The sequence below is a fragment of the Otolemur garnettii genome, unplaced genomic scaffold (assembly GCF_000181295.1).
Source record: "Otolemur garnettii isolate 467f Iridium unplaced genomic scaffold, OtoGar3 scaffold00101, whole genome shotgun sequence".
In the NCBI taxonomy this organism is placed as follows: domain Eukaryota; kingdom Metazoa; phylum Chordata; class Mammalia; order Primates; family Galagidae; genus Otolemur; species Otolemur garnettii.
Window position 1 is genome coordinate 3,791,095 of NW_003852496.1, and position 12,774 is coordinate 3,803,868.

Genomic DNA, 12,774 nt, shown 5'->3' on the forward strand with positions numbered 1-12,774 from the left:
TCACCCCATGCCAGGATGAGCAAGCAGAGGCCCAGGGAGGGGAGGAACTACTCACAGGAGATTCAGGGCAGGAGATCACAGCTGTGGGTTCAAACCCAGAATGCCCACCACTCTACCATTCTCTCTTATTCCCCCAGCAGACTCTCCCCTTGGAACCCGAGTCAAATTGAGCCTCACTGTTCCTGGAGTCTGTCCCTTCCTTCTTTGACCACACAGCACAGGAGCAGGGCAGGGAGGGTAGCAAAGCAGAGACCAAGTGCTTCTGATCCCACAGCCTGGGCTGAAGCCTGCCTCTTACTGCCCCGGCAAGTTACAAACCTCCCCAAGCCCTAGTTTTCCCAGCTGTAATATAGGAAGCACAGAAGAACCCACCTTCTATGACTCTGGCTTTTTTTTTCTTTTGAGACAGTCTCACTTTGTCACCCTCAGTAGAGTGCCCTGGCATCATGGCTCACAGCAACCTCCAACTCTTGGGCTCAGGTGATTCTCTTGCCTTAGCCTCCCCAGCAGCTGGGACTACAGGTGCCCACCACAACGCCCATCTATTGTTAGAGATGGAGTCTCGCTCTTGCTCAGGTTGGTCTCAAACCCATGAGCTCAGGCAATCCACTGTCCTCGGCCTCCCAGAGTGCTAAGATTAAAGGCATGAGCCCCACCAGGCTGGTCTCCTTTGACATTGTTTTAAATACCAGTCACATGAGGTCACTATGCAGCCTGGTCTGGCACAATTAACATCAGGTAGGGAAATGGGGTGGTTCACAAATAGGTTCGGCTCTCTGTTTAGGCAGCTCTAGCAGGGGGGACTGCCCTTCTCTGACCCTTGAGGTTAGCAGTGACCATGGCACTTGCTCTGTTAAAAAAAATGGGACTAGTGACTTGTGACAACTCCAGGTGGGAGCTTTAACGGCATAACATGATCAGCTATGCCATGCTCTCTGCAATGGCACAGGCCACATTAAACGTGGTGGCTGTTCCACAGCCACGTCTTGGAATGGAGATGATAATGACATGAAGCAGGGTCCCTGAGGTGACCTGTGAGGTACAGGCAGTGTAAGCAAGAGATGGACTTGTGCTGTGTTAGTGCTGGGCTGGGAGCGCTCGTTATGGCAGCATGGCTCTATCTGTCCTGACTGACAACCTCCACCCGAGGATTTCTCCCCAGCTCCTTCTGGCTCCCATGTTCCCAGAGAACACTTGATGTCAGCATGCCAGGGATGCCACCTGCATGCCTTCCTAAGAGCAGGTCAGCATAATCACCTGAGCAGGCAAAAGGCTTATAATTATTCTGGACAGAAGTTAGGGAGCTGTGAACATGGGTTGGAGCCTATCCTAGATGCCCTGACCCCTTCTCCCAGGTGCAAGCCTGGTTAGAAAACCAATGCTCTTCCAGGGAAGGGTATCAACACTGTGCCAAGCTACTTTCAAGGTGTCTGGACCCTGCCATGGAGGGTATTTGAGGCTGAGGCCTGGAAACATTAAGCAACTTGTTCAAGGTCACACGGGTTTAGAGGTAGCACTCAGCAGCCTCATTTTCAGGCCTAAGGACTTCCACTGACACTGTTTAGCCTCTCCCAAGTGCCTGAGCTGGGCAGCAGCTCCAGTTGAGCCTTCGCTAATCAGTCACATGCAACTGGTGCTCAACCACAGTGAGCAGGATGTCAAGTGACCTGCTCAGAGGCTCAAGGTCAGGCTGCAGTCTGGCTCCACTCTGCTGCTCCCATCAGTCAACTCCATTCTGGTATCTTTCCTCGCCAATAATTTACTCTGCAAACGCGTCTTGGGTGGCCTCTGGGTTTCAGAGTAAAAAATTAAACTGATGCTACTCCCAGGAAGCATCACAGGGATGTATCTTCCTCAAGGTCCCCTAATGAGACCATAAATCACAGGGGTCACGCCTGAGTGGCTGGCTCACAGCTTAGGAACCTGAGGGCTGATGGATCACACCAGCAACTCTGTGTTCCAGGCCCATTATTTCCTGGTGACATCTATGACACAGGAAGCTGATTCAGAGCCGATTTCAGTAGAGAGAGAGAGAGAGAGAAGAGGGAAGGAGGGGGAGAGAGGGAGGGAGGGAGAAAGAGAGAGAGAGAGAGAGCATGCACATGCACACAACAGCTGTGGGCTAAACTGGAGGTCTCAGCTCAGACAAGGCTGGCTGAGCTCACAGCCTTGAGGACAGGGAAGATACACAAATGCATGCTTTGGTTTTCTTTGCAAACCAGAAAAGAAGGTTGAGCCAGCCTGAGAGCTAACCAGGTGGTGTTGAGCCCTTCAGGCTTCCCTTTTAGAAAGGGCTGGCCCTCCAGTTCAGCACTATCCACTCCTGGCCCCCTGTCTGCAGCAGTGTCCCTGCTTGGCTTTTCCAGCCATGTGAGTCTGCAAGCGCCAAGGGCAGCCGATAGGAGGGACACAGGTGCGGTGTGTCCACTGGCTCTCTCTTTCCTAGTTCCACTTACAAGCTTCTATTATCCTGTGAGCCAAGGCCTGCTCTGGGGATTCACAGAGAACAACCCAAGTGTGTGGACCCACAGTGCTAGGTTGTGGTGAGCCTGCACATGGCCTCCCCAGAGCCCTGCCAGCTCCCCGTGCATGGCCTCCTCCCGTCTCTGTCTTGTACCCACTTTCCTCTTCTTTGCGGCACCTGCCCCTGTGATCTACCCTGTCAGCACACCTCCTGGTCCCCCTCAGCTCTGGGAGGCTTCCTTGCCTGTTCCAGCTCTGTTTTTTGGAGCCTAGCACTGTGCCCAGCACAGAGGAGGGGCTCAGCAGCCTTCAAAAAGGGGAAGAAGCCCACTCCCCTCTGCTGAGAAGGGGCTGGGGGCCAGTGTCTGCCCAGAGGACATCCCACAATGCTGAGCCCAGACTAAAGACTGGATTGGTCCCAAGAGGCCCAGTCCTGAGGCTTCACATTCCCCCTGTCAGATGGACCCCAAGGGACTTTCATCCCCTCCTGACACTCACTTCTTCAACAACCCCATGTCCTTCACACCCACAGGATGCACAGCTGGTCACGTTCCCCAGCAGCCCCCACCTCCACTCTGTCCCTAGCCAAGGACCCCACCTTAACACCCTAGAGGCACAGACAGAGACAAGATTTTTACAGACCACCCAGTGCCAAGCAGAGAGGTGGTAAGCCTGGAATTGCAGAGGACTCTATCTTCACCTGGTGCTGCCACTAGCACCTGTGGCTGTGTTAAGTCCCGTCAACTCTCCTGGTCATGGGTCTTCATATGTAAAACAGGGCTGGCTATTGTGATAAAGATGGTGCAGTGTAGACCCCCGGCCGGAGCACTCTAGATTGTGGGTCAAGGCTGCCACAGTCCTCCTGCCCGTGTGGGTGGCACCTTTGCCGCCCTCCCTGAGCACAGCCCACACTTACCACCTGCTTGTTCTGTTGCAGCAGCGGACAGGACAGGTCCAGCTGAGGACTGGTATAGACAGGTGCGAGGGTGAGCCTGGACGGTGGGGCGCAGACAAACTTCACCACGGCGGGCTCCACGGCAGGGAAGGGGTTGGTGAGGCTGGGCTTGTTCCCCACGGAGAGGGCGATGACCTGGGAGGGCAGAGGAGGAGCAGTCAGATGCCCCCACACAGCCTGAGTCCCCACTGCTCTCGGAGCTGAGCTGCACCTTCTGCCCCTCCTGAATTGGTTTTCTCTCCTATACGGTGGCAGTGATGACACACCTATGCTACACGGGCTTAGCAAAGGCCCATGGCACACAGAGGGAGGGACAGCACTTGCTCCACATTTAAGACCCTCTCAGATGGAGTCCCATGTACCCTCTGTGTACCTCAGCAAGAACCATGGTCTGCTCCCATCTCAGGGAAGAGGCAGGCTGGGTGGCACGTCCTGGTTTCCCAGGACTCTAGGAAAACTGTGTGGCTGCATCAGCAATCCCCAGGTTTGAGGATGCTTAGAGGAGGAGTCCACAAGGGCATGAAAACATTCACCGCAAGCTTCAGGATGATGGGCAGAGATCCAGGGGAAGCAGATGCAGAAGGGATGCTGCAGGACAAAGCCTGGCGGACAGGCCAGAGCCCGGCCCAGGGGCAGGACCGCAGCAGGGAGGGAAGCTCAAAGTGTGAGGAAAGAGAAATGAAACTGTGCTTGCCTGGAGAGCTGGGACCTCAGAAATCACGTCCGCCCCGGTTATGGGGTGTCTCAGCTAATGGCCCTTTCAGAGGGGGTGCCCTCAGCCTCCTCAAAGGACACCACACTGCAGAAAAGCAATGGTCTGCCCCATCTGTTCCTGACCACTGAGGGCAGTGTCCCCCGACTCCCGCAGGCTTCCTGTCTGCACCTCCGTGCCCTCCCCACCCCAGAGTGAGCCACAGAGCACTCGGTGGGGAAGGCACTGGAGGTCACCCCACGTGAGGGTCAAACTCCTACAGCCCAGGGCAGGGACAGGGATGATGAAGTCAAGGTAGAGATACACTTTTCCAGCTCAATTCATGACGATTTTATCCCTGCTAGTGTATTCCCATCACGTGGGCACTGTTCTCATCACTGTTGGCCACTCACAAGCAGGCACAGCAGGGTGCGGGGCCATGTCCCACGCATCTTTTCTGACCGCAGCCATCAGGCCTGCCATAGCTGACGCTACAAGGGCACCAAGGGAGGCGTGCACGTGTGTTTTTACAGCAATTACTACTCTTGGCACTTCTAGGTCTACAGGGATATGAGGTATCCTTCATGCCCCCAGAGAAAACGGGCTCTCTCCTGGATCTTCCTTGATTTACACAACGCCCCTGCCTCGCTCCTGGTTCCTCCACTGGGGAGCCCTGGGAATGGAGCACTAGATCCCAGCTATGAGCCCCATGAGCTCCTGCCCCATCCTTAGACTGACTGTCTAGAGGGAAGGGATGGGCACCAGCGGACTTCAACGGCAAGATGCCAGCCCCAGCCAGTCATTCCGGACACACGAGGACTCAGGTTACAGGTGTGTCTTGTTCGGTTTCCTTAGTCGCCTAATTTTTTGGTTTTCAGGAATAAAAAAAATAAAAATTGAAGAGATTTCACATGTACAAGAAGTTGGAGTTTCCAGCTTATCCAGAAGCACCAAAAAGATGTGCCCAACTTGGGTCTGCTGCCTCACTCATTCATGAACAAGCCTGAACCCAAAGGTACATGACCTCGTGACCCCTGAGCTTAGCTCCCCAAGCTCCAGTTTGGCAATGCTAAAGCCCAGAGGGACAGGAGGCCACTGTGCCCACCTAGCTCTGTCAAAGCTGGTGCATGCGCGCTGCTCACCCTGCCTGGTGTTCTCTCCATCATTCCACTTCACACGCTGCAGGCTGCCTGTCTACAAAATGGGTACAACAGGAGCAGCTGTCTCTCAGGGTCACTCTGAGGAGTAAGTCAAACAATATAATTTTCCAGCCCTGCAAGGTGGGTCCGAGGGCTGCTACCCACTCACCTGCTCACCCAAGGCCCGGCAGGTCACAAAGATCCAGTGTTGCTGGTAATTCCGGGAGACAGGGGGGCCAAAGAGAGCCACAGTGATGCTGTCAGTGTCCTCAGAGGTAACATTCCGGAAAAACTTGGAGGGCTCAAGAATCCAGGGTCTAGGACCTCCTTCAAACAGCATCTCCTTTGAGGAGCCCAGGGTTACCAAGGCAACAGAGGAGGGATCTACGGCCTATGGAAGAAGAAAGGGGAAGATTCAACATCTGAGAGATGGTGCGGCAGGAGCTGAACACCCAGGCCCCAGGTCCTCACCCAGCTTGGGGTGGGGTTCAGGTAAGCCCCATCTCCCCTCTCCTCATCTGCAGCACTCACAGAATTGCTGCAAAGATCCATAGGAGCCAGGAAATTTGGAAAGAACTAAGTCCTCACTCTGATGCGCTGCTGGGGGTTAAAAGTGATTTACCTCTTTCGCAAAATAATCTGGCAAAAGCTGTGAAAATACCAACAGCCCCTGAACACAGAAATTCTCAGTCTGGAATCGAATCTCATAGCAGAACATGCAGGAGAGAGAAACCCATTTACATGCTAAGAGATGTTGGTCACTCTATGGTTTACCATGACAAGTGACTGCCAACCATCTGAAATCTGCCACAAAGGCTGGCGATACCAAAATGGTATATTCAGATGAGGGAACCTGACACAGATTGCTAAAGTAGTTGTCCCATATTCACACCAGGGGGCTCAGCGCTCCTGCTTCCAGGGAGCTCCCATGCCCTCCCTCACCCAGTGCCAACCTGTGCCACAGTGGGCTCCTCCCCTGGTCCCCACTTTACTGCAAGGAAATAAGTCACCTGGGTTTTTCCCTGTCACGGTGCACTCACTGAGGGTGGGGTGTGCTTGTTCCCTTTTGCACCGGCGGCATGATCTCAATCGTATGGTGAAGGCAAAACCATGCAAGAAAAGAAAAATATTCCGCCCCAAACAAAACAAAAAGCCCTTGTTGCTGCCTCCTCATATGGTACAAGGGACAAGCTAGCTCTCTGGGACCTCCAGGACAAGGCTGCTTGCTAATCCTGGTTATGAAGGCTCCACCCACATAACCTCATCACCCCCAAAAGCCTCCCCTTGCAATACAGTCACCATGGGAGTTGGGGCTTCAATGTATCAACTGTGGAGGGACACAAACACTCAAATGACAGCTGTCAGGGAGGAAGCAAGCCTCACAAGTCACCCAGTCTGCCAGCACCTTGATCTTGGACTCCTCAGCTCCACCAGAACTGGGAGAAAAAAAAGTCTGCAGTTTATAAGCCACACCCAGTCTGGTGTTCTGTTCCGGCACCCTGAAGAGACCAAGTGAGTGTTCCATTCCTTTCACTTCGTTTTGTCAACACAGACACTTTTCTGCATTTGTTACAGGGTCCACTGTCTCTGGGCGTCCCTCATGTGTACTCACAGACAATTCCGAGGGGCCTGGGCACCCTACTGAAACCCGCCCCAGAGTCCCCCCTCCTATGTACCCAGGTGTGGCTCCTCCTCCTGCAGGGGACCCACTAAGCACCTGCGGGGCCTTCAGCCCTGCTCCTCAGAGAGCTCCCTCCGCAGGGCAGTGGGGCGCCTGCCTCTGCACCTCACTGGGCCTCAGCTTGAGCGTCACCTCCTTGGACACGCCTCCCCTGAGACCCCGTCCGAAGCAGGGCCCCTCTTCCCCGTCACCCGCTCAACCTCCACCACTTTGCATATGTTAATTTGTGCATTTGCTTCTCTGTCCCCACAAGCAGAATGAAGCTGTCACTTGCTGGCCATGTGACCTTTAGGCAAGTTAACACCTGCAAGGCTCAGTCCCCGTCCTATGAAATAGACACACTGCTAACCCCTGCCTCACAGCAATTGTTCTGATTCAAGGGGCAAAAATGAGAGTCCTGAACACACATCCAGCACACGCTCAACCAGCAGCCCTGCTGTTATGAACTGTCCTCACTGTAAACTGTCACTCCCTACTTATAGGCGGAACGCACAAATCCCAGCCAAGTGCAGCCATTTAACCACTTTTGCCCTGCTGGTGGCCTGGGTCTGTTCTGACCCCAACCCCCCTGCTCTTCCCCAGGTCTCATGGTCACAACCAGCAAAACTCTGCCATGGGCAAAGTAGGCCACTGCCAATCTTGCCAAAGACTTTTTTGTGACCAGACACAGGAAAGGAGCAGTGGGATAATTAACATCCTGGGATAATTAACACCGGGAGGACTGTGAATTCTCACCCTCCTGTTTCATTCCCTTTCCTCTGAGGCATGAAAGTGCCATGGAATCCTGCGCCAAGGAGAATGGTTAATGCCCAGCAATGCTAAGGAAGGACACTCCCCAACTGTGAAGGCTCCTCAGTGGGTGTCAAAGCCCAAATATTCCCACAGGCAAAGCCCAAGAGGAGAGGGCCTCAGCTGGCTCAAAGACCTTCTCCTCCCTGGGCTGGGCTTCCCAGTCAGCGGAACAGCAGAGTGGCCTGACCATGACCCCCGAGAGACCCTCTGTGCTGGCACTCAACCTTTGTAAAAGCAGAGCCTACATGCTTCTTCACATGAATGACAACCACATTCCATCTAGAAGGCAGTGGAACCAAGGGAGTCGGGAGGGCAAAGGTACCCAGAGCCTCCAGGTCAATGTGGACAGCCTTCCATCGATGGCAGGAGGAAGCCAGGTGGGGACCCCAGACTCATCACTTAGGGGCCCCAGAGGAGCCGTCAGGTGGGACAAGGCCCTGCCAAATACATGCAGCAGACAAGGGTTAAAGAACAATCGGGGTTGCTGACGGCAGTGGGTCCCCTGTGGCCAAGCAGATGGAGGAGGTCAGGTGCAAGTCTGAGGGGGGAGGGGAGAGCAGCACCACAGGATCCCATGAGGGTCTTTCTGCCAGTCCTTGTATTCAAGGGACTTTTAAGACACACCCATCCCTCTCCCACACTGGCTGCAGTGGCCTTGTGTGTTGAGCTGACACCAGCATGGCCCTGACCTTTGCCAGCTGCCCACTGCTGCTGGAGAGCACAAGTCCTAGATAATCCCTCAAAAACCTCCTGGCTCTGACCAGTGAGGCTCCAAGACCCAGCTTTCCTCCAGGGCAGAGACACCACAGCACTCCTGGTGCCCCACCAGCCCGGAGGCCCCTGGGCTCTCCTGCTTCAGTGTTCCTCCTTGACCTATCCCCCAGGAAGCATCATTATGTTGCCACGTTCACTGCGGTTGTCAGAACACTTGCCTTCCCCTCAGACTGGTGGCCCTCTAGGACTGAGACTGTGGGGGTGTCTCCCTCCCTACATCCTGTCTCCCCAGCAGCTCAGGATAGGGACAGTTCACAATAGCCAGGGCCGCTGGTTGAGCGCATGCTAGACACGTGTTCAGGACTTTCATTTTTGCCCCTTGAATCAGAACAACTGTCACGAGGCAGAAGTTAGTGATGTATCCGTGTCACAGGAGACTGAGCCTGGGCCTGACACCAACAGTGTCACAACTGCCTGCACAGTGAACGCGGACTGGCAAATATAGGCTGCCGCAGCAATTGTTAGCTGCCTTTCAAGTTTCTACACTCTCCTCTTCTTTAGGGAAAGGACCCCTATTTTTGTTTGGTTGGTAAATTGCCCCAGGGAAAATATCTCCCAGCTTCTCTTGCAGTTAGGTGTGGCTAATGGACGACTTTCTGATCAGTGAGACATAGGTGGAAATTGTCCTTCTAAACCTCTGACGAGGCTAATAAAGAAAACTAAGACAGCTTCCCTTCAAGATCCATGGAATGCAGGTGTGACAGCTGGAGCTCCAGCAACCATTTTGCACCCTGAGGGGCACCCCAGAGGATGTAAGCTTGCAACAGTACAATGAAGTGGAAAGACAGGAGCCTGGATCCCTTAGGAATATGCAGCCAAACTATCCCTGTATGAATCCTCACATGTGACAGAAATAAACTATTGGTTAAACCCCTGTCGTTTTGCTTATTCCTTGTAAATTAACATGATCTTAACTGCTATGGAGGCAGAAGAAAGATGAAAAGAAACAAGACCCAAACTCAGCTTTCTCTACAATTGGTCTGATCAAGAAGCCTCCGCGTTAAGGGACCTGTCTACACTTCCTTCACCTTTACATCCCAGCTCACAACAAGAAGCTTGAGCACTGGTCTCTGTTGCTCCAGCCAAGCAGCCAGGAAGGGCCCTGAGGAAGCTCCTCCCAGGCGCCTGATGAAAAGATCCATCTCTTGGAAGCACAGCGTGCACAGTATCCCCCAAAAAGCCTACTACCCTTATGAGGATTTCTATCACCTCCATTCTGCCCTCAGAACACCCACACCTGGCTCCAGTGCTGTGCTCAGAGAGGGGACCTTGACCTCCTCATCACCCTATCACGGTTTACTCTGTCCATGGCAAACAGAGTCAAAATGCATCACTTCTTCACATAGTTTGTGGCCTGCTTCCCTCCTTCTCTCTGCTGAGTGTCAAGTCATAGGGACAAAGGTTCGGTGTGATTTCTGCTCAGGGTATCTCCATGCCTAGAGCAGGGATGGGTACAGGGAGGTCTCACAGACACGTGCCGTATAGCTAGACAGCTGGGCAGGAGGAACAGGGCCGGCCTCTGCTACAGCAGACACTGCAAGGGGCTGCTGAGTTTGCTCTTGGTTTCAGCCCTGCTGGGTGACCCTGGACACATTTGCCTCCTTGTTCATTCCAAACAAAATCACCCCTGGTTGGTCTCTGCTCTGTATCACGCCCAGGGCTACAAGTGCAGAGATGAAAGCTCCTAAGGTCACTGAGGTAGCCTCTAAAAGGACAGAGGGAAAAACAAACGTCACACATGAGGAACAGTGCTGTTCTTCAGACTGATCCTGGTGGCAGGAAATGTCAGGGCTGACTGGCCCAGGGCCAGGGGGGACCTACCTGGGGACTCCCACAGGAGCAGACCTCCCACCAGCTCACCCTCTCTGGGCCTGCTGTGGATGAGGCAGGAAGAACAGGTCCATTCACCAGCCTGCCACGTGGCAGCCTCCACACCACCCTCGGGGGGAGGCCCAGGTCTTTGTCCTCTTGTTTTACCGACTGACCCTCAATGAAGGCTCGTTACCTGCCAGACTGCTTTTTATGCCCATTCCGTTTATTAGCTCAGTAATTCTCACCACAGCCTATGAAATAGCTACCATCTCAGCCCCATTTTATAGGCAGGGACAGTGAGGCCCAGAGAAGTTAAATGAGCCAGAGCACAGAGTTGCTGTGTTTCAGAGCTGGACGCAGCCTCGGCGCTAGTGTGGAGCTGAGCCCGTGTGCTCCACACTGCACACGCCACGGCCACCTCCCTCCTCAGATGGGAAGAAGGACCCACAGACATCAGGAAAAGGACAGAATCCACCCTGGGCCTGGGTCTCGAGAGGCCCCAGAATTTAACCCACCCAAGTCCACTGTCCCAATTCTAGGACTCTGTGGGGACCCTGAAGGGGACTGCAGTGGACCAACAGCGCCCCTCTGTCCTGACCCGTCAGAAACATTTTGAAGCCTTTGGAGCCCACACTCCTGCCTCAGTCAGGACAGCATGGCAGGGCAACAACCCTGCCAAGCCTGCCAAGCGCTGTTTCCTGGGAACACGTGGATGTCAGCGCCCACCATCCTGTGAGGGAGGCTCTGCTCCTCTACATCAGTTCCTGCCTTCAGCCAGAAAGTCACAGGCAGAGGGAGGTGTGCCAAAAGCTATTCTGAACAGTTGGAGTTTGCACAAATTTGTCAGAGCAAATGAATAATTCACATCAGGGAAGGAGTGGGCAGGGTAGGTGGGGAGGGGCAGGGCCCCGGCTCACCTTGAGGGGCAGGTAGGCAGCGATGGTGATCCCGGCACTCAGGTGGACGTGGCCATGTTTGTATCTCACCAGGAGCGTGCTGGAGCCCCGGGCCTCGGCTCTCACCCTGACGCCGCTGCAGTGCTTAGAGCCTGGTGGCAGCCTCCCTGCACCAAGGGGAGAACCACATGGTCACCGTGAACTTGCCCTTGGTGAAAAAGGCACGACGGCTGAGGGCACCTCTTTCATCCTAGGCTTGATATATAATCTGAGGTTTTTAACTTAAGTTTTAAGTATAGTTCACATGAGTATAAAATTTCTAATGAGGGGCAGCGCCTGTGGCTCAGTGAGTAGGGCACCGGCCCCGTATACTGAGGGTGGCAGGTTCAAACTGGCCCTGGCCAAATAGCAACAAAAAAAATAGCCGGGTGTTGTGGCAGGTGCCTATAGTCCCAGCTACTCAGGAGGCTGAGGCAAGAGAATCACCTAAGCCTAGGAGTTGGAGTTTGCTGTGAGCTGTGTGACGCTGCCCTGGCACTCTACCAAGGGCGATAAAGTGAAACTCTGTCTCTTAAAAAAAAAATTGAAATGAATTTTTCCCCACATAGTGAACACACCCTCTATCCAGTACCCAGATCAGGAAATAGGCTATTAGCACCCCCAGAGTCTCCTGGCTACTCATCCAAAGTTGAGCCTCTCCCACAAGGAAACCACTACCCTGACCTCTCCTAGCACCACTTAATTTTGCTTGATGCTGTAGTTGATACAAAGAGAACCACTGAGCATAAACTCTCCCGTGTCTGGCTTCCTCGGCTCCATATTATCCACGAGCTTCCTCGTTTGTCACACATTGAGGGTCCCCATGCACATGTCCACATATTACGCCATTGTGTGGACACAGGGCAGTACGCTGAACCCTGCTACTGTGCACATTGCTGTTCCTTCCAGTCTGGGGTTCGGGTCCACAGTGCTGCAAAGAACATCTGGGCACCTTCCTTTCTGGGGACACTCTTACGCATTTCTGTCAGGTGTGTCCCTAAACGTGAGGCTTTTGGGCGATAGGTCACGCCCTGTCATTGCCAAATGTCTTTCCCAAGTGGTTCCGTCAACTGAAACTGCTATTAACAATTACTGTACCTCCCTGCCTTTATTTTTCATCCATGCTTTAATTAAGCTTTTGAAAACTTAAACTTATATTTTGATTTTAGTAAGATACATATAACATAAAACCTCCCACCTTTGCCCGTTTCACATGTACAGTGCAGGGCGTGAAGTACATTCACTTTGTTGTGCAACCATCACCACCAACTCTACACAACTCACCCTGTGAAACTAAAATTCTGCACCCAGTAAACCATAACTAGCTGCAGAGGCTCAGGCCTATCATCCCAGCGCTCTGAAAGGCGGAAGCGGGAGGGTCGCTTGAGCTCAGTGGTTCGAGAGCAGCCTGAGCAAAAAAAAGCAAGACCTCATCTCCACTAAAAACAGAAAAATTAGGCTCGGCGCCTGTGGCTCAAGCGGCTAAGGCGCCAGCCATATACACCTAAGGTGGCGGGTTCGAATCCCCAGCC

General features: G+C 53.6%; 1 protein-coding gene across 1 annotated transcript in view; it reads right to left on the bottom strand.

Annotated features, from left to right (window-relative positions):
- NUP210 (nucleoporin 210) overlaps positions 1-12,774 on the bottom strand; it is a 116,057-nt gene that overhangs the window by 44,393 nt on the left and 58,890 nt on the right. Inside the window, exons 14-16 of the mRNA XM_003796207.3 lie at positions 11,225-11,370; positions 5,418-5,639; positions 3,380-3,553 (exon numbers count right to left, since the gene is read on the bottom strand). Coding sequence (XP_003796255.1) covers positions 3,380-3,553; positions 5,418-5,639; positions 11,225-11,370 — 542 coding nt within the window. The remainder of the gene's footprint in view (positions 1-3,379; positions 3,554-5,417; positions 5,640-11,224; positions 11,371-12,774) is intronic.